The sequence below is a fragment of the Furipterus horrens genome, unplaced genomic scaffold (genome assembly GCF_987537825.1).
Source record: "Furipterus horrens unplaced genomic scaffold, mFurHor1.1.pri manual_scaffold_4, whole genome shotgun sequence".
In the NCBI taxonomy this organism is placed as follows: domain Eukaryota; kingdom Metazoa; phylum Chordata; class Mammalia; order Chiroptera; family Furipteridae; genus Furipterus; species Furipterus horrens.
Genome location: NW_028327174.1, coordinates 69,826,406 through 69,848,294, shown reverse-complemented (window position 1 = coordinate 69,848,294; position 21,889 = coordinate 69,826,406). Strand labels below are relative to the sequence as shown.

Below are 21,889 nucleotides of genomic sequence, written 5' to 3'. Positions count from 1 at the left end.
ATGTGCAGGATGCAGGTCATTTTTATACTGTTCTTTCCATTTAATATCTCTTTTCCCTCTTTGCCTCATGAACATATAACTTCCTTGTAGACCACAGGTTAGTTGTCACTCTGCAAGAGTGTCAATCTCTCTGTCAGGTCAAATTGTCCTTTTCATATAAATCTCCCTTCTAGGTCTCAATAAAGTTAACATCTTACAGTACGGTGTCTGATTAGCCTCGGTCTACCATTGAACTATAAACTTCAGGAAGGCAGAAATGATTTCCTTTTGCTCACCACCTAGTACATTTTATTATATCAGGGATGTGGCAGAGACTCAAGGTATATTAGGTACCTGAATCAAGTACTCTAAGAATCTAAATGAATACTACTTAACCAAATCAAGTAGACATTACTATGGGAAAAAAATAAGCAACAATACTTTATTTTAGGAACAGACTAAAAGTTAAAAATCAAATTGACTATTAATCAGACAAACCCATTACCCAAATGCAGACAGGGAACCAGGCCCTGCGACACTTTGTCCATCATAATAAGAAATGCAGCACCTTAAAAGATTTTAGTTTTAGCTTCAAAGAACTATAGGGATAAATTGATAATAAAATGTCAATAATGATGACATCTTTGACTCATTCCAGAAACCCCCATATGAATTTCTGCTTTAAAGATTCTCATGAGCAATTTTTAAGTCCCTAGGCTGGGGCTAAACAGGCAACAATTCAGAACAAGGTGACCAGCCATAACTATTGAACTATGAAATTCTTAGGACAGAGAGGTGCTGGAAGGAAGGTGATCATCCTTCGATGTGACATAAACATATGATATAAGTAAAAAGAAATATGTACCCTCAAGTAGGTAATCCGCTGTATTTTTTCCTCTCAACTCAGGGGGTCTGATATAAGAACATTTACAATGGGATTCAGGGTGTATGAAGTTCTCTATTAACCATGTCCCAACTATGTAGTGTGAAATAAAGAACTAGACAAGCAAATTACAGTGTAGAATGCTATATTACCTCACCCAAGTAAAAATGTGAACTGCTAAAAATACAGGTTAATCAGTTTTAAGCTACTTAACATAATCCACTGAGAATAGAATACCCTTTATAGCATCCTTCTTAAACTCTTAGAAAATTTCTGACAGAAAAAAATCCCAACAGTTTTATGCCAGGTGTTGGTAGGAGGTAAAGAGATACATGACTTGTAAAGGCAGTATTGATGAATGTAGTAAAATATGCTTTGAGTAAAAATCTTTGAACACATAAGAACTATTTTGAAACTAAAATATAAATTGCCTGTTTTATAATGCAAAATAGAATGCAAGTGGTTGTATTCTTTAATGGAAAATGAGTTAACGTAAAATTAAGAATTGTAGCCTGGCTGCTGTGGCTCACTGGATTGAGTGTCGGCCTGTGAGCCAAGTGTCGCTGGTTTGATTCCCAGTCAGGGCACATGACTAGGTTGCACGTCAGGTCCCCAGTTGGGGGCGCGAGTGAGAAGCAACCACACAGTGATGTTTCTCTCCCTCTCTCCTTTCCCCTCTCTCTAAAAATAAATAAATAAATAAACAAAACAAAAAACAAACAAATAGATAAATAATTAAAAAAAAAAGAATTGTATAAGTTTCCTGGAGACATATATAAAAGTATATTCCAGACATAAATTCTTAGACTATATACATTTTTACACATCCATGTCTATAGATGTATCTATATCTTTCAACAGACGGATAAAATTATTTGGATTTATAGTAGAAAGGATTAATAATAAGAAAACCTATGATAATTGGTAGAGGAAATAAACAACTTTTGGAATATATTGTAAATGTTAAATGTAAGTGCCACAACTTATGTCTGGACTATGCCTTGCTACTCAACATGGTGATTTCTCAGTCGTTAACCTCGAATCTTCTCTGTACATTATATTTTCTCCCTAAGCAAGCTCATTCACCTGTCATTTTTTCCATCCCTAGTGCAGTGGTCATCAGACAAGGTGTTTGCTCTTTAAAGTGTAAGGGAAACTTTTCAAGGAGTACCTAAAGGTATGGGTAGTGCTATGGCAATCAAGTTCCACATTCTAAACTTTTATATAGATAATTCCCTTTTCATAAAGTCCCTTCTCCCACTTTCTGTCTCTTGCCAAGAAAAGACATATTTCTCATTCACTTATCTTGTATCTTCTGAGGGTGCATTTAACTGTAGTGCCAAATAAAGAGAAGATTCTAAATATTTGTGTTGATATCTAGAAAATGAGCTTTCAATTTTTAAAACCTCATTGCTCTCATAAAATTGGAAGAAGAAACTAATTAAGTTTTCAGGTAATCACTTTTTAAAATTTGATGATAGATCACTGTGTGATTTTAGGCACAAAACTTGGGAAGATTTTGAAGGATTGTGTTACATGCTATAACAAAATATCTTCCATTTCCATTGAATACTTTTATGTACAAAGCTTCTCAGAACTTTAACATAAAAATATACAGAGAATTGATGGTGAAACTTTTCTCATTCCAGCAGTGGGTAATATTTACCTGTGAATATATAAGCTTATTCGAAAAAGGTCAATCTCAATTTTTACTTTTATATTTCATAATTTTGATACTTGGAAATTATTCATCAAAGTTTGCAGTATTTCTTTTTCAGAAAAACAAGATTCTAAATAGGAACAAGGAAAATCAACAAAAAAATTAGATTTTCAAGATTTGCAATGCATTTATGTTGATTAACAGGATTTTATAATGACCTGGAAAATATTATTTTTGCATGTGTCTGTAATACGATGTGTGTGTATTTTTATTACAGTGATCCAAAAATATTTTAAAGCAAAATATATTGTATTAGAATACAATTTAGGAAAAGGGAAAAGAAAACGATAGAATTTATGAGTAGGAGTGGGTGTAAAATAGCTATGGGGTTTTGATTTCATTGAATACACTTAAGAGATTTTCAAAGAATTTTATTGAAAAAAAAGTCTATTCTCAATACGCTAAAAGTTAAATCCTTGCAATTTTTTATGGAGAGTTTCAGAATTAGACTTGAAAATGTCATTTTAGGAAATTCATATGCATAAAAGTTTGAGCCTTAGCAAATTATTCTAGAAAATTTTCATTGATGCCATCCTTTTTCTTCCCCTTTATATCTAAACAATCAATGACTCTTGTCACTCTTCCTTCCTCAATCATGCTCAAATATATCCACTTCTCTTCATTTCCACCACCAGCTCTCAAGGCTAGTTCCCTGATCTCCCTTATCTTGTGTGATTATTTTGAACAACTTCTGTTTCCTTCCAACATTTCTCCCTGCCCCCACCATTAATCTTCAGGGTAAGTACATGAACCACATATTTTCAACACCAAGCAAGTTACAGGTGCTGGCACTGAGGACTAGCACTGACGGAAGGGATGCTGCCTTCCCAGTGTCTAGCAGTGCCTGACACATCACAGCTACCTGATACATACTCACTGAATACGTGAATAAGTGAGCATATACCCCTTTAATTGCATAATCAAAGAAGTGAACTCAAATTAGACAAAATATGAGGAAATGTGATGATTTATGTTAATACACAGTGAGTGTGAAACTTTTCGGCCATTAGAGCTAATGTGAGCACTGACTATTTGGGGGTAATGCCCTTGCTTTAGAAAAAAAAAAAAATCAAGATTCAGAGAAGTTAACTGAGTTGCCTCACCCCAACTCACTGGAGGTTTGAACAGTTCTCTCCTTTCCATTACTTCCTGCAGTGCTTACTTGTCTGGAAAATGCCTATGCTGGTAACTGAGCACTAAAATGCCAGGTCTGGCTGGTAAAACTTAAACTATTATTTTATACTATTGGTCTGTAGTAGGCCAATATACAGTAAGAAGAATACAGAAAGCAGTGTAACAAACAGAGGGAACAGGACCATAATAACTTGGAAACATGGACAATAAGCTAGGATCTTAGGGGAAGAAAACATGAGGTTTCTGGACCATGATGGAAAGTGCCCTTTGTGTCTCCACCTTTACGTTCTCACACAAGAAAAGCAAACATTAATGGTCAGAGAGCAGGCACAAAGCAGAGGAGCTTAGCTGGAACTCTGTACACTGTGAGATAAAATGACCTATGGTTGATGGAGGGGCATATGCCATAAAGATCAGCTAATTAAGGAAAGAGAGGAATAAGCAACAATTACTTGGAAATTTTAACTCAGAGTATTTCTTAAAGCTGAGGGGTGAGAGGAGAAACTGTCACCCGACTTCTAATTGAGAATCACTATGATAATATTTTGTTTTATATTTTATGTTACAGGCTACATCTTTAGATGCTCAATGATAGAGATCAGTCTAATCTTGAAAGCATTTTATAAATGTTCTATACTATTCTATTCTATACGATTCCTCCTTTTCCCATTTAAAATTTACACCACTCATTAACAGGGGTGGTCAGAAATATTAGAAAGTAAGTCCAAAGGTGATTAATGTTTTACGATTTTTTATAAGGGGTATATATTACATAGAAATTCTTTTATATGACTTTCATGACTTGTGCAGTTGGTAATATTATCGCCATTTTCCAAATAATGAAACCAAGTGATTTTCTTAAGGTCATTTCGTTGAACAGCTGTGATTTGATCACTGCTCACTCTGACTCCGAAGACAGAAACCTTTCCCCACATGAGTGGTTTCCAAACTATGGGTCTCTAGACCAGCAGCATCAGCATCACCCAAGAAGTTGTTACAAATATAAATTCTTGGGCTCCATTCCACCTACTGAATCAGAAGTCTGAGGTTGGGGCCTAGCAAACTGTTCAGTCAGTCCTCCTACTGATTTTCTGCATGATTGGGTTTTAGAACCATAGGCTTGTGCCATGGAGCTCAACCTGCCTAAAATTATTGCTTATACTCACTGCAGAGAGTACACGATTTCTGTTGAGTATCTTTTAAAAATTTATAGGGATTTTTTTGTCACTTTTGAACAAACATATATTACTGTTACATGGTAATTTGTCATATGACCACAGAATCACTTGAAGGAGGGGTTAGAAGGCAGGCAGGCTAAGGGTGGAAGCCCAGATTCACCACCTAATGTTATACGTTCTTGACAAGTTATTTAACCTTTGTGACTTTTGAATTTGTCCTCTGTAAAAATGAAAATATAAATGATGAGATGATGGGCTAAGAGCACTTTATCCCAATGTCTGAAATGTAATAAACACACAACAAAGTAAATTTAGTTTTCATTACAATCATCATTATTAAAGGCAATATTACTAACATTATAATTAATTGCATGAGTAGTGAGGTTTATGTATTACGTATGTTACAAAGCTACAGAGATGCTACTTTACTTAAAATTTTTATTAAGAAATGATCTTGGTTTTTCCAATTTCAACATAAATTTATAATTCATTTCAACTCACAATATCCCACCATGTACAATGTTTTCTGTTGTCTGACAGTATTTTTAAAGTAGAATGATGATACTAGTTTTCAATTTATTTGTTAGGGAATGGGTATCACTATCTATTAAATTTTTTAATTAAACACTTCATATCTTCATCTGTATTGGCTTAAAGCTTTAAATGGTATCTTTTAACATTACTTGGAAAATGACACATTATCACAAAATTAAGAGGCTGTGTTATTGTGGACACATTTAATTTCAGGTTAAGTTATTTATTCAAAGAAAACCTCATACTGCCATATTGTGATTTCTGTATAGATAACTGTATGATCTCAACAATGTTTTGATACAGAGACTTTCAAATAAGAATTCACCTGCAGTAACAATATACTCCCTATATTTCAATCAGTGAAGCTTAGGCCAATTATTTCTTGTCTATTTGCACCAAACAGTGAAAGAAACTAATATCTGTCCCTTTTATGTTTTTTATACAGACAAAAAGGCTTGCACTTTTCAATGTCTTTTTTTCTGTAGAGTTAAATTTTTAGGTCTCAACCTCCTTTTGTATCTCATGTTGTCAAGATCTTTTTATCTTTTGTAATGTTCTCTACTGAATGCTTAGCAATTTGTCTCTTTTCTGAAATGTGATGTATGCTGAACTTAGTTCCCAATTCACAGCCTAACAAGGCTTGAACGTACCTCAATCTGTTTTTACGCATGACATCACCATTACAATTCAAAGCACTGCAGCATCTGAATATTATAACAGGGACCAGAATGTCAACTCATACCATTTATCATCCACTGTAATTCTTGAATTTTTCTCTCTACTGTTACCATCTCTAGATTTTCAAAACACTTTTTTCGGCGCATTATCATGCTCGGCATCAATTTTCACATCCACCTCATTTTTTCAAAGTATATTTCATTGATTATGCTGTTACAGTAGTCCCAATTTCTTTTCCCTTTGCTCCCCTCTGTCCAGTACCCCTCTTCCCTCCAGCAATCCCACACCCCTTAGTTCATGTCCACGGGTCATGCATGTAAGTTTTTTGGCTTCTCCCTTTCTTATATTATTCTTAACTTCCCCTGTCTATTTTGTACATACCAATTATGATTCTTAATCCCTGCACCATTTCTCCATTTCTCCCCCTTCCCCCGTCCCAGCTGATAAACCTCCAAATGATCCCCATACCTATGATTGTGTTCCTATTCTGCTTTCCTCAGTAGGATTTTTTAGATTCAGTTGTTGATAGTTGTGAGTTTGTTGTCATTTTAATGTTCATAGTTTTGATCTTCTTTTTCTTAAGTAAGTCCCTTTGACATTTCATATAATAATGTCTTGGTGATGATGAACTCTTTTAGCTTTACTTGTCTGGGAAGCACTTCATCTGCCCTTCCATTCTAAATGATAGCTTTGCTGGATAGAGTAATCTTGGTTGTAAGTCCTTGCTTTTCATCACTTTAAATACTTCTTGCCCTCCCCTTTTTGTCTGCAAAATTTCTTTTGAGAAATAAGTGGATAGTCTTATAGGCACCCCTTTGTAGGTAACTCTCTGCTTTTCTCTTGCTGCTTTTAAGATTCTCTCTTTGGAGTATTAATGATGATGTATCTTGGTGTGGTCCTCTTTGGGTCTAGCTTGTTGAGGACTCTCTGTGCTTCCTGCACTTGTATGTATATAGTAGTCCCTCTCTATATCACAGTTTACTTATCGTGGCCTCAGTGTATCGTGGAATTTTAAAAAATATGATATTTAATTATTTATCGTGGATTTTTCACTATATTGTGGGATTTTGCGGTACTGTATACATATGTTGTTAAAGTCATGTAGGTTTAAGAGTGTAGAATATGTTTAAGAATATAAGTAGTGTTTATAAAAGTGCGGAAAAGGTTAATACAGGACTGGGAAAGGTTAATAAGGGACTGGGTCTGGTTTATAAGTATGTGGGAAGGGTTTATAAAGCCTTAAAATATATATAAATACTAAAATAAATGTAAGGTTTCTACTTCATGGATTTTCACCAATCGCGGGGAGGGGGGGGGTTAGAATGTAATACCCGCAATAAGTGAGAATACTGTATTTTCTTCACCAAATATGGGAAGTTTTCTTCCATTATTTTTTCACATTAGCTTTCAATTTCTTGCTCTTCCTCTTATCCTACTGGCATTCCTATTATTTGGATGTTGGTGTGTTTAAAGTTGTCCCAGAGGTTCCTAATCCTCTCCTCAGTTTTTTCAATTCTTGTTTCCTCTTGGTGTACTGGTTGGCTACTTTTTCTTCCTATGCTCTAAGTCATTGATTTGAAGGCAGGTTTCATTCTCTTCAACAGGTTTTGAGTGGATTTTCCTTCATTTAATTTAGCATAGCCTTCACTTCTGCCCTTATGTGTTTGCCATACTTAAGTACATCTGTCAAGCCTGTGAGCACCTTTATCACCAGTGTTTTGAATTCTCCATATGTTAGGTTGGCTATCTCTTCATATGTGAGGTTGGCTATTTCCTCGTTACTTAGTTCTATCACTGGAACTTTGATCAATTCCTTCTTTTGGACCATACTTCTCTGTCTCTCCGTCTTGACAGGCTCTGGTGTTTGTTTGCCTCTGTGTCTTAGGTAGAGATGTCACACCTGTTATGTTGTAAGGGGCAGAGCCTTAGGTATTCTTCAGGATAGGACAACCTGTTTCACCACGTTGTGGTGCTGTATGTGAAGGAGGGGTCTGAGAGGGAACAATGCCACTTGCTCAGCACTCACCTCTTTTCCAGGTACTTCTCCCCCTTCATATGGGACTGGTGCCTCTCTAGCTGATTCCCTGGCCATTGTTTCCAGAGTTGGTGGGTTTGTGGATGATCTAGGACTATTGGGGCCCTTTAAACAAGTGGATTCTGCTGAGAGGCCAGCAGTTTCTTCCTACGCCTCAACTCCCACTGATTTGCACAGTCAGAAGCAATGAGGCTTCATTTTCCCTGGTGCTCAACCATGAACTACACGGTCTGGTCTGGTGCTAGGAGTGCTTCCAGGTGTCCTCCTTATTTTTTAAAACGTGTGACTGAGCTTTCTGCTGGCCTGCTGCTCCCATCGCTGCTACCGCCACCACACTGCTTCCTCTCTGCCCTAGCTTTGCCCTTCTTACCTGTCTGGATGAGTATTTCTTCTTTATAACTTTGTTTGTTGGACTTCCATGCAGCTTGATTTTCTGGAACTTCAGGTTGTCTCTAGTTTTGAGGTAGTTGTATTCCTTCTTAGTTGTGGCGCGAGATGCAGCAGGTCTATTTAGGCCTCCATCTTGGATGGAAGTTCTATCCCATTTTTATGAACCCAATGTCACTTATTTAAACTATATCTCCAGCATATCAAGATTAGGCTACAGCACAGCACCCCAAAGATTTGAAATTCTTGCTACTTCTATGATTCACTGTCCTTAGAGCATCTCCCAAAATATTTTTTATATATTTTATTTATTTATTTTCAGAGATAAGAGAAGGGAGGGAGAAAAACATTGATGTACAAGAGAAAAATTAATGGGTTGCTTCTCACATACCCCCAATTGGGGACCTAGCCCACAACCTGAGCATGTGCCCTAACCTGTATAGAACCTGCAGGCCAGAGCTCAATCCACTGAACCACACCAGCCAGTGCCCAAAATATTTTATAAGTATGTTACTACATTACTTTGGAGAAAATTTTTAATGATTTTTAAGGTTCAACTTAAAAACAAGCAAACAAACAAAACTGACTGGTTTGTTGTTTCAGGCACAAAGGGGGAATAAACATAAAATGGAGTGAAAAGAGCCTCTTCAACAAATGGTGCTGGGAGAACTGGATGGGGACATGCAAAAAAATGAAACTAGACCACCAACTTACACCACATACCAAAATAAACTCAGGATGGATCAAAGACTTAAATGTAAGCCATGTCACCATAAAAGTCCTAGAGGAAAACATAGGCAGGAAAATTTTAAATATCCCACATAGCAATATTTTCTATGATATATCCCCCAAGGCAAGGGAAATAAAGGAAAATATAAACAAATGGGACTACATCAAACTAAACAGTTTCTGCTCAGCAAAAGAAAACATTAGCAAGATGAAAAGGGGACCAATCAAATGGGAAAACATATTTGCCAATGATACCTCAGACAAGGGATTGATCTCCAAAATATATAAAGAACTTACACATCTCAACACCAAGAAGACAGACAACTCAATTAAAAAATGGGCAAAGGACCTGAACAAACACTTCTCCAAAGGAGACATATAGAAGGTCTATAAGCATATGAAAGAATGCTCAACATCACTAGCCATCACAGAGATGCAAATACAAACCACAATGAGATATGACTTTATACCTGTCAGAATAGCCAGCATCAACAAATCAACAAACAACAAGTGCAGGCAAGGATGCGGAGAAAAGAGAACCCTAGTGCACTGTTGGTGGGAATGCAGACTGGTGCAGCCACTATAGAAAACAGTATGGAATTTCCTCAAAAAACTAAAAATGGAACTGCCTTTTGAACCAGCAATTCCATTGCTAATATTATATCCAAAGAATCCTGAAACACCAATTCAAAAGAACCTATGCACCCCTGTTTATAGCAGCACTATTTACAATAGCCAAGTGTTAGAAACAGTCAAAGCACCCATCTATAGATGAGTGGATCAAAAAACTGTGGTGCATTTACACAAAGGAATACTATGCAGCAGAAAGAAAACAGGAACTTCTACCATTTGCAACAGCATGGATGGAATTAGAGAGAATTATGCTTAGTGAAATAAGCCAGGCAATGAAAGAAAAATATCATATGATATCACCTAATACAGGAAACTAATGAACAACAAAAACAAATGAGCAAAATTGAACCAGAGGCATGTAAACAAGGGATAGACTAACAGTTACCAGGGGGGCGGGGGGAGAAGGGAGAATGGGGGATAAGTAGGGGAAGGGTTTAGTAAAGGAACTAGTATAAATAACCCATGGACATGGACAATGACTGTGGGCTAGGGGGGAGCAATGGGGGGAAAAGTGGGACAACTATAATAGAAAAATAAAAAATAAATAAATAATTTAAAAAATAAATAAATACACTATTGAAAAAAAAAGAAAGAAGAAAACTTGGTGTGCTCTCCCTCTTGGAAATACACCCACACCTTCCCTCCCTCTCATGTGTACATTTCCTAAACTCTTAAAGGTCCCTAGGAAACTTGCAACCAGACAAGCAGTGGCAGCTCTTCCTGTGCTAATCTACTGAACCTGTCCTCAAGGCCCCTGTTCTCTGACTCTTCAGGGAACCAAAGCAGCCCAGCCTAGGCTCTCTCCTATTGCTTATTCTACCCTATACCCTTCCTTGTTCCACTGTCCCCAGCTTTAATAAATGTACTCTCAAAATTATAAAATAATAACAATAATAATAATGATAATAAATAGAAAAGAAAAAGAAAACTTGCAGTCCCATTTTCTGACTCAGTATAATAAAGGTAATCTCAGAAAAGAAAAAGTTAAACTCAACACCAACAGAATTCCATTATTGTTTAATTGTTAAGCTGTCATCCAAAAAAGTACAAAATAAACTTCTGATCTTCACACATAGGTAGCTCAGTGAGTATTTCACCCTCTACAGGAGATCACTTGTGTGTGATGTGGTGTGTCATACAGCTGGTTGAGCAAATCTTAGTAAATGACAAGTTAGTTTCACTTAGTATGTTTACTGGTCTAATAACAAAAGAAAACAAAACAGGAGAATATAAGAGTGACTAAGGAGGGTACTTCAGGCCAAGATGGAGGCATAGACAGACACGCTGCATCTTCCTCCACAACTAAGAAGGAATACAACTACTGCAAAATTAGAAACAACCAGAAGTTCCAGAAAATCAAGCTGCATGGAAGTCCAACAAACAAAGTTATAAAGAAGAAATACTCATCCACACAGGTAGGAGGCATGGAGCCCAGGAGGAGAGGATGCAGTGCGGTGGCAGCAGCAACGGTAGGCTGGTGGAAAGCGCAGTCACACATTTAACAAAGTGGGGAGAACATGTAGGGAGCACTCCCAGCACCAGACCAGGCCACACAGCTCATGGCTGCAGCACCAGGGAAAATAAAGCCTCATTGCTTCTGACTGTGCAAACCAGAGGGAGTTGGGGCAGAAGAAGAAACTGCTGGTGTTTCAGCAGAGTACACTTTTTTAACCCTTTGAGTACCAACATCGCTGTGAGCGACATTGACAAATTTTCCCAAAAGTACCAGCATTATTCCCAGCGACTCTTTTGTCGATGGCTATAAATGTAAATAACAATGGAGTAAATCATATTTTATGTTTTGTTCTTTTTTTTTTGTACCTCAGGTTATATATTGATATAATTTTTTCTCATGTTGATCCAAATTTTGAATTTTTATGCTTGTTCAAATACTGACATATGAATTCTGTATAATTAGTACTTACATTTTAAACTGTCCTCTAATTTCATTTATCTTTGCAATAATTGTCGAAACTCTATGCAGTGTGCATGATAAGAAAACTTTTGCTAATGGACATTTTCATTGCTTCATAGTATAGCATTAGCATTTTGTTTATACGCTGTTTTTCACTGTTGATATCCATTGATATATGTCTCTAGTGTGAATGCCATTTGTGTTCATTTTTTTGTATGTTATGAAGTTTTCTTCTTTTTCCAAAATTTATAAAATATTTGGCATACTTCTTGCTTATTATCCATGTTGCTATGTGGTTTTCAAATTATAATCATAGGTTTTATAGTATGCCATATATTATACTTCAAAAACCATATTGAAGGAAATTATTTATTTTCTATAAAATAATTGTTATAACAAAAATTTTTAATGCAATAAATTTTTTGCTAAATTGCATCAAAGAACATTGCTTACAAAAGAAGAGTGTATTTACTATATGTCATGAAATTTTCAGCAAATTATTATGAATAATAATGTTTTAGAGACATTTTTCATAAACTCTGCATTTCTCAGCAAAATAGCCTGCCATTTCTCACACAAATTTTAGCAATTACACATGGCACTCAAAGGGTTAAAGGGCCCCCACGGTCCTAGAAAATCTGCAAACCCACCCACTCTGGGAACGATGGCCAGGGCAATAGCTAGAAAGGTGCAAGTCCCATATGGAAGTGGGAAAAAATGCCTGGAAAAGGGGCAAGTATTGAGCAAGTGGCATTGTTCCCTCTCAGACCCCTCCTCCATTTATAGCACCACAATGCGGTGAAACCAGTCACCCTATACTGATGAATACCTAGGGCTCTTCCCCTAATAATGTAACAGGTGTGCCCCTTGCAATGTAACAGGTGTGACAACTCTGCCTAAGACACAGAGGCAAACAAACACAGGAGCTTGTCAAGATGGAGAGACAGAGAAGTATGGACCAAAAGAGGGGATGGATCAAGGTTCTAGTGATAGAGCTAAGTGATGAGGAGATAGCCAACTTCACATATGAGGAAATAGCCAGCCTAACAGATGAGGAGATAGCCAATCTAACAGACATAGAGTTCAAAACACTGGTGATAAAGATGCTCACAGACTTGACAGATGTGCTTAAGTATGGCAAATGCATAAGGGAAGAAGTTAAGGCCATGTTAAATGAAATGAAGGAAAATCTACACAAAACCAATGGTGAAGGGAAGGAAACTTGGGTTCAAATCAATGATTTAGAACATAAGGAAAAAAAAAAGAGTCAACCAGTACACAAGGAGGAAACGAGAATTGAAAAAACTGCGGAGAGGCTTAGGAATCTCTGGGACAACTTTAAACATGCCAACATCTGAATCATAGAAGTGCCAGGAGGCAAAGAGGAAGAGCAAGAAATTGAAAGCTTATGCAAAAAAATAATAAAGGAAAACTTCCAAAATTTGGTGAAGGAAATAGACATACAAGTGCAGGAAGCACAGAGTGTCCCAAACAAGCTAGACCCAAAGAGGACCACACCAAGATACATCATCATTAATACGCCAAAGGTTCAAGATAAAGAGAGAATCTTAAAAGCAGCAAGAGAAAAGCAGAGAGTTACCTACAAAGGGGTACCTATAAGTCTATCCACTGATTTCTCAAAAGAAATTTTGCAGGCAAGAAGGGGAGGGCAAGAAGTATTTAAAGTGATGAAAAGCAAGGACTTACAACCAAGATTACTCTATCCAGCAAAGCTATCATTTAGAATGGAAGGGCAGATGAAGTGCTTCCCAGACAAGGTAAAGCTAAAAGAGTTCATCATCACCAAGACATTATTATATGAAATGTCAAAGGGACTTACTTAAGAAAAAGAAGATCAAAACTATGAACATTAAAATGACAACAAACTCACAACTATCAACAACTGAATCTAAAAAATCCAACTGAGGAAAGCAGAATAGGAACAGAATCATAGGTATGGGGATCATTTAGAGGGTTATCAGGTGGGAGGGGGAAGGAGGAGAAATGGAGAAATGGTGCAGGGATTAAGAAGCATAATTGGTAGGTACAAAATAGACAGGGAGAAGTTAAGAATAACATAGGAAAGGGAGAAGCCAAAGAACCTACATGCACGACCCATGGACATGAACTAAGGAGGATGGGATTGCTGGAGGGAAGAGGAGTACTGGGCAGAGGGGAGCAAAGGGAAAATAAATTGGGATCACTGTAACAACATAATCAATAAAATATACTTAAAAAATAAGATAAATAAGAAAAATAATAAAAAAATAAAAAAGTGACTAGAGAATTAACAAAAGAACCTTAAAGTATTACTTTTAAATTTAATTATCTTACTACAAATAAATGGCTGAGTTATTAAAACCAAATGAACTTCATTTATAAGGAATCATGGAAGTGATAGATTCTTCAAATTAGAAAGTTAAAAATCGCTACACTCAAGTGAAACATCAATCTGAGTACTTTCTTTCTGCCTGGAACCCTTCTCTACCCACTTTACATACTCATCACATGTTCTACACTTGCCTTCAGTCAGCCTCATCCATCTAACAGTCCTGCTCATCCTTTCTGAGGCAGAATGTGATTCCTCCAAGGCAGGAATCCCTCCCTTCTTTGTGTTTTCACTCTGTTCTTGCTTCAAAGCACAATTATCTGTTGATAGAACTCTGCCTTCTATTAATTTTGAGCTGCGCCTCTTCTCCTTGATTTCCAGCTAGCAGCTGGTGTTGAGAATTACTCAATAAAACTTTGCTAAATAAGTGAATTATTTTCAGAACAGCATTTTACCAATAGCTTTATTTTTAAATGTAGGAAGTGATATTAGGCTTTAAGACTCTAGAGAAATTGCAGTAATGCAGTGGTACAAGTCCAATTTTAATAAATGGTAAGAATATATGTTAACAAGGGTAAATGCCATTAAAGGGTTAAAAAATAAATATCAGCTCTGAGACAAGGCATGTGTTGGTAGCAATAAATAAAAAAATAAAGAAATAATTAAAAAAAAAAGGGGGGAAAGCAGAGACCATAATATTTAAATAATACATTTCACCTTTTTTTCTGTATACATGATTATATGTCTTAATGAAGTTTTGGATGTAGTGATTTTGGATCAATACTTATGTTTTCATAGTTTAAATATATGTAGTAGAATTAAAGGAGGTAATAAAAAATAGGAAAATATTTTTATAACATTTTTAAGCCTGACATGTTTTCAGAAGACTGAGCAAAAAAGATAACCATTAGCAAAAAATTTAAAATTAAGATGTTTTAGTTCTAGAGAAGAGTGATCACAGATTTAATCACTGTCTTCAAGTATATGTTGGGTCAATCGAGAGATGATAATAATAAAATATTTTTCTTAGCTCAGTAAAATACCAGAAATCATTAACTTAAAGGGTAAACAGGAAAATGCTAGAGAAGATGAGGTATTATGCCAAATTACTAAGTAATGCAGTGAAAGGATTCCTTTACAAAGTTTTATAACAGGATAGCTACCTTTATTCTGGAGACAGATATGATGCATAAATCTAAATAATGCTCAACAAGAACACATCACTTTGTTCCATAAGTATGTTACACTGTCTGTGGCTGTTTATGTTGATCTGGGACAAATTCCCTTCGCTGTTACCCATGGGGTCATCCCTAGCACTCAGATCAGGTACAAGCCCACTGTGGCAGGTAGAATAGAATCATCTGAACTAATTGCCCCTTAGCTCCTCACCTCTCTCATCAGACTCACCTTAACACAGTGGCCAAAGACTGAAGAGGACTGGTTATAAATTTCCCAAATGGCAAAAAGCAATGGAAAATAATGGTCCTTAGAAATATAAAGCCACCTAAGATGTTTTAAAAAACTTTAGTAAGAAGATCACTGAGCTCTTATTTTTTATGTTGAATATTCTTTTCATTAACATTACCAAGTGACATTTAGTATTTTTTTATCAAAAGTAATTGTATTAAATAACTTTAATACCCATAATGTATTAAAATACTGTATTGTGAAGTTCCAAGATAAGATATGTTTAAGCTTTTTGTCAAGGGTCACTGAAAGAGTAAAGACCTTTTTTATAACCTTTGTGTTTTTAGTTTTTAATATTAACATAATGCTACTTTGTTTATATCATATGCTTGCAGTTGTTTAATGAATAAATACCACAACCTTTACAAACAACCTTAGGGTCTGGGCTACATTTAATTATTTTGTTCTCATGGGATAGCTAAGTTATCAAAATCAAAATAAATTGACACCTATACATAATGAATAAGGGCCTAATTTTAGAGAGTCATTTCATAACTCAATAAAACCTTTAAAAAATAAGTACACTGTGGCTTTCATGCTGTTGCCTTATAAGCTAGGAACCTGAACCAAAGTTTTTCTTTTCTTTTTTTTTTTTTTTCTTGTCTTGATTTTCTCCAGGTGATAAATGGAATGCATCCACTGAGAATCTGAAACTAGTATTATAGCATATCAAAAAATCAGGATTTGGTTCAACTTACCTGTTCCTGTTGCTGGAAATCCAATCTGAAATAAGAGTTGAGGCTTGTTGGTGACAGTGCTTGTTGCCAAAACTGCAAGCCAGCATTATAACTTCTCGGCGTAGTTCTCTTATGTACCATCAAAAGGAAAAAAAAATTTTAAACAGGGTTAATATCTAGAGAGAAAGCATAACTCCTTTCATTACACTACAGTAGATAAGTAAATAATTAGCAGAAAAATAGTTCTTAGATACGGAAATTCTGTCTTGCTGAGTAAGAGATGGACAAAATATAAATGATTAATTTAGTATGATTAATACTAAAAATCTACCTGGAAACAGTACTACAGTGATATTACAGTGAGGGGCATGGGTTCAGATCTCGACTTTGCTGATAAAGGCAGACCTTAAATTAAAACATGGCAAAGGAATGCCTTTGTTCTCAGTACCAGGGGTGGAAACTATATTCTCTGTCAGCAGTCCTCCCAGGTAAGGGAAATGAAAGATCCAGAACGAAAGAAAGATCATCTCATACTGCTAAAATTGCAAAGGTACTAGTAGTATGTTATTGTACAAAACAATTCTTGGGAAAAGAAGCAAATGGTAAAATAAAACAGTACTCATGTTGGTAGGATGCTTGAACAAGAGATCCATTAAAATTATTTTTAGGCCATCCAAGCTTGATGTACGTTGTTGCAACTTGCTTTAAAATATATTCCTAAATGGGAGTAGGGGAAATAAAGATAATGTCAGTTTCAAATGTCTCCATGATGACAACTAAAATTATATAATGAGATTAAAATGCTTTCTAAATGTATCCCTTTTTAAAATATCCGTAAAATTTTGGACATGATAATTTTATTTAACTTAGTATTTCAAATATAGAAAAGAAGAATAAAATGTGATTGCAATGGTGGAAGTCTACTCTTCTTATTGAACGATGAAGTAATTTGAACTATTATTTTCAATGACAGTTTTTGCAGCAAAACAAGGATACTGAGCAATGTTGATGACACTCATGTATACATATATCCAAATGTATGTAAAGTTTATGAACATAGGTAGCTAATAATTGTGCGTTTTACATCAATAGAGCATATTTAATGCAAACTTATTATGAAAGCCTAGCATTGTTGAATCTGACATGCACAGAACACATGTAAGTAAAATGATAGTATTTCAAAGTCAATAACCAATTCTGTTAATAATATATTTAAATATCAGTATCAATGTAAGGTAGTCTCCTCAATTTAATGTGGTCCTGAATTTGTCAAAAGAATGAAAGCACTGAAATTACAATAAAAGCAGTTCCTTACTTTTCCTGAAATTGAGATGTCTGACCTGATATACTAAACTACAAATATATACAAAAATGTATTTTACTTTTACAAAAGTTTAATATTGCAATGTCTCTGTGTTGAGAAGAGAAGTGTAATAAGTCCAGCATATAAAAATTACACCAGAACTGTAATGATACATTTCTTCGCATGTCTGTTTTAAGCGCTTAGACAAAACTAACAAAATTGACAGTCAAGCCAGGACTATTCCCATTAAAAAAAAATTAAAATAGCGGTGTTTTCATGTAGGTTTAGGATAAGATAAAAAGAAGCAATTCTGATGGCCATCAGAAATTTAGATGCTTCTAATAAACAGATTTTTATTAGATCTGGTCATGGTAATTCCAAATATGTAGTTTAATTAGCAGAGCCAGTCATGTCATAAGAAATAGAATTATTTTATAAAACATAGGAAAGACTTATAAATAGAGTTCAAAGTTGACAGAAAGCAGAGATATATACCCATATGCAAAGCCTCACTGGTGATAAAGACACTTAGGAATCAAAAGCTCATTAGCAGTACTTAATCTTAATCTCACTCAAAATGATCATTACATTAGATTAGGTGGTGTCAGCAGCGCAATGTTGGTTTACCAGGCTTCCAGTTTAGGAAATCTGGTCAGGTAAGATTTCGGAGTGTTTGTCATGTCTGCATGTCTATTTGGATTATCTGTTTGCTTTCTTGTGTCCCCTTGGACCCAATTATGAATGGGCTTTTGCCTCAGTGTTGATCTTACCCTTGTTAATTAAGGAAGTAAATTGAATTCACTATGCCCTTTTGGAAAAAAATAATGACTCAGAGCCTTTGCTGAAACCGTGTATATTGTGTTAAAATCTTTGCAATCCCTCTACCCAGGTTGAGTCCTTTGTGAACATAGAACCCTTTAAGTCTTGGAAAGGAAGTCTGAACTTTAAGAATTTGCCATGTATATTTGTTTTTTAAATCTGGGGCATTTAAGCTTAATAGACACTTTTAGGCCAGAACAAAAAGTAGCTTGTATTAAATTTCTCCTTCAAGGAATTGTCATCACTGTTGCACAGAATATCAGGACAAAAATGATAACACGAATTAGAAGGAACTGAAATAACTCAGAATCAGTTGAGTAGAGTAGATAATGAGTAAATACTTTACGATGTGAAAATAGAAAGAAGAAAGTATATCCTTTTACATTGAAGACATTGTATTTCTCCATGCGGTCCAGTAATTTATCTAGAGGATAAAGAGCTCGGCTGGCAGCGTGCCAAGGAAGAAAGTCCTTCTCCTCAGACAGGTATCTGATAATCTCCAGGGGAATATTCTGAGGCAAATAGCCAGCTCTGCACAGTCAAAAAAGGTAATGTTAATTATATGCAAAAAAGGTACATAATGATGCAAAAATGAAGATTTTATTTATGCAAATAAAAGGCAGAAACCCAGATTCCTCACAGTGTAAAGAAGCAATATTCAGTGCTATAAAATGAAATTACTCACTTTTTAGATATAGTCTTCTATACTTTGAATGCCAATGCCCCTTAATACATACAGTGTTGGAGAGTTAAAGATTTACATGAACACAAATATCAAAATGCATGGTTTTAGAAAGAAAAAAAGTGAAACCTGAATAAAATCATCTCTAGGTGTGCTCCTCAGAAACTCTTCAGAGGTCACAAGTTATTGAAAAAGATTGATTAGTAAAATAAAATTTTGATTCCTCTGGTATTCTCTCTATTTTTCATGTAGCTCTGTGTAATAATATTTAACACAGACTGGTTTCAAAATAATGATCAAATTAAAGTAGCATCTTAAAGTTTTGAATGTAACTATGTTACTTTACAATATAAGCATTTTCCATGTTTGCCTGTTTTTTAAAAATGTTTTCCATGGCACTTATGAAAATCAGAAACATAGCATCCAATATTCAGATTTTGTAGTTTGTTTCCCCTGAATTTTTAATTCTAAATATTAATTAGCATAGCAATAATAAATTTTTCTCCTCTAAAATTATATAACACACAAACCATGGATTATACAATTTTAGAGTTGAAAATGATTTATCTGGAAGTAATTATTATTTTTTAAGAAATCAGAAAAATACTATATTTTCTCAGAGATTTAAACATACTAGCCTTATGTCAGTTACAATTTATTGTGTTTTTCATCTCCATAAATGGATGAACGTTATTCAATGATGTATGCTTTGTGGGATATATGTCTACAAATAAAAAGATGACATCTAATGTTACAGAAAGAGACTTTCCTTGAGAAAGGACTTGAGACAGAGAAAGAGCCTGAAACCACTAATTATTTGTACAATTAGATAAATAAATTCATCTCTTAAAGCCTCATATTCCTTATCTGTGAAATAAGGCGGTTGAGCTACAAGACATTTTGTTTTAGCTTCAAAAACCTTTTATTCTAACCTATTTATCTATGATTTAACCTGTTGAAAAATAATTACAGTAACATGGGCATAATTTATTTGTTTAAGAAATTGAAAAAAGTACTTTGTAATTTTCATACTTGCCATTCTTTAATTGTTTAATATTTACAAGTCTAAGAGTCAGGGCTTGGATCTAGGTTTTATAAGACACGACATAGTATAAAGAAAATAAAAGTAAAGACGCCTGAAAGAATTTTCAGATAATGACAAGGCACATAAAGTATTCATTAGAACAGGTTCCGTTTTGAATTTTTATGGCAAAAATTGCTCACTGCTCACCAAAATCTGCACTCTCCTTTACTTCTTAGGACAGACCATAATTCCCATTTCCTTAGTTGTTAGGTATGATTATGTGACTAAGATCTAGCCAATAGAATATGACTGTTTCTTACTGCCAGGGTTAGCCCATAGATATCTCTTATTAGCTCCTCCATGTTCTTCTACCATGAAATGAATCTTCCAGGTAGGCGTGGAACTCTTACACCGATTATGTCAGAAACCTACCCGGGTCTCTGGATGACTGCATTCCCAAGTACCAGTTCTCACACCCAATTCCATTATGTAACCAAAGTATACATTTCTATTGTGTTTGATCCTACTACAAGTTTGGGTCTATTTTTTAAAGCAGTTAACCTTCTCTAATGCAGTCTTCAGATAGAATAAGAAACAGATTACACTCAAATTGCCCTCATTTTGTGCTGTTACAAACATATAGAGGTAATTACCTACTACATAATTCAATATATTTGCATTTAGCTTACTAGATCAAAATATGTAGCCACACTCAATTGGACAAGATGATGGTCAGCTTCATTACAAAATTAAGGCTTGTAAAGGATAATCTTGCTGAACAAGTTACTAGTTTAGATATGTGTTTGTGTAATTGGCTAGTAATGATATCTGTGATTACTATGGCTGATAATGCAGTCATTAAAGGGGAAGTGTGTGGAATCCAGTGAATGGAACACTGTATTAGCACAAAGTAATCAGCCCAGTAGGAAATATACTTAGGGTCCTGACATTGAAATGCAGTTTCACTAAATTTACATCATCACAGGGAAATGCCACTAATAAAAGAAGGAGAAAAATAGCAAATTTAAAGATATTTCAGGCATAACTAAATGTGTTTTATTAATATTTTAGGAAGAAGTTGTAGATAATGTCCATCTTCTCTCCTGTTGGGGTTGGGTTAGCATACAAAATGATTTAGAAATCAAAGAAAAGACAATGGGGAAGAGAGTCAAATGAGATAGACTAAAGAAATAGATAAAAGATTGCCCATATGCAGCCATACAGTTCCTCCTCCCACTCCTCCAATTCCCCAAACACACACACATGCCCTTCCCTCTCTTTTTCCAATTTATAGGAGCCTGCAATAAAATATATCTCTTAGCATACAAGAGATTATTTTTCACAAGAAGGAAATTAAAATAAGACTACATTAGCTGATGTTGCAATGCACTGATCTTAACTGCTTTGTTTTCACCTAAGATCAAAAACTCCTTTTAAAAAACCTTTTGAATTCCTATGAATGCTAACTCTTAAATCTGCCAAGATGAGTGGCTGGTACACAAATAGCCTATTTTACTGTGAATTTTCTTTAAAATCAGTTGGTTCTGAGTGCTTGAAACTTAAGAAAAAATAAAAAGCACAATCCTCAGACCCTTTGGAGCATCATACTCCAGTCTTCATTAATTGACTATTCATTTAAAACCAATAAGCGGCCTGGTACATAGTTCAAAATATATGCAGAAGACACTATAACTGTCCCTTAGAGCATAGATCTTTAAAGCAATTGCTGAAATGCTTAACCAAAAAGTTTACTATTGTATTATTATTCTTTGTTATTAATTAT

The 21,889-nt window shown here is 35.1% G+C and overlaps 1 protein-coding gene across 1 annotated transcript in view; it reads right to left on the bottom strand.

Moving 5' to 3' along the window:
• TRHDE (thyrotropin releasing hormone degrading enzyme) overlaps window positions 1-21,889 on the bottom strand; it is a 396,580-nt gene that overhangs the window by 27,658 nt on the left and 347,033 nt on the right. The window contains exons 13-15 of the mRNA XM_090275652.1: window positions 18,784-18,931; window positions 16,898-16,995; window positions 16,300-16,407 (exon numbers count right to left, since the gene is read on the bottom strand). Coding sequence (XP_090131778.1) covers window positions 16,300-16,407; window positions 16,898-16,995; window positions 18,784-18,931 — 354 coding nt within the window. The remainder of the gene's footprint in view (window positions 1-16,299; window positions 16,408-16,897; window positions 16,996-18,783; window positions 18,932-21,889) is intronic.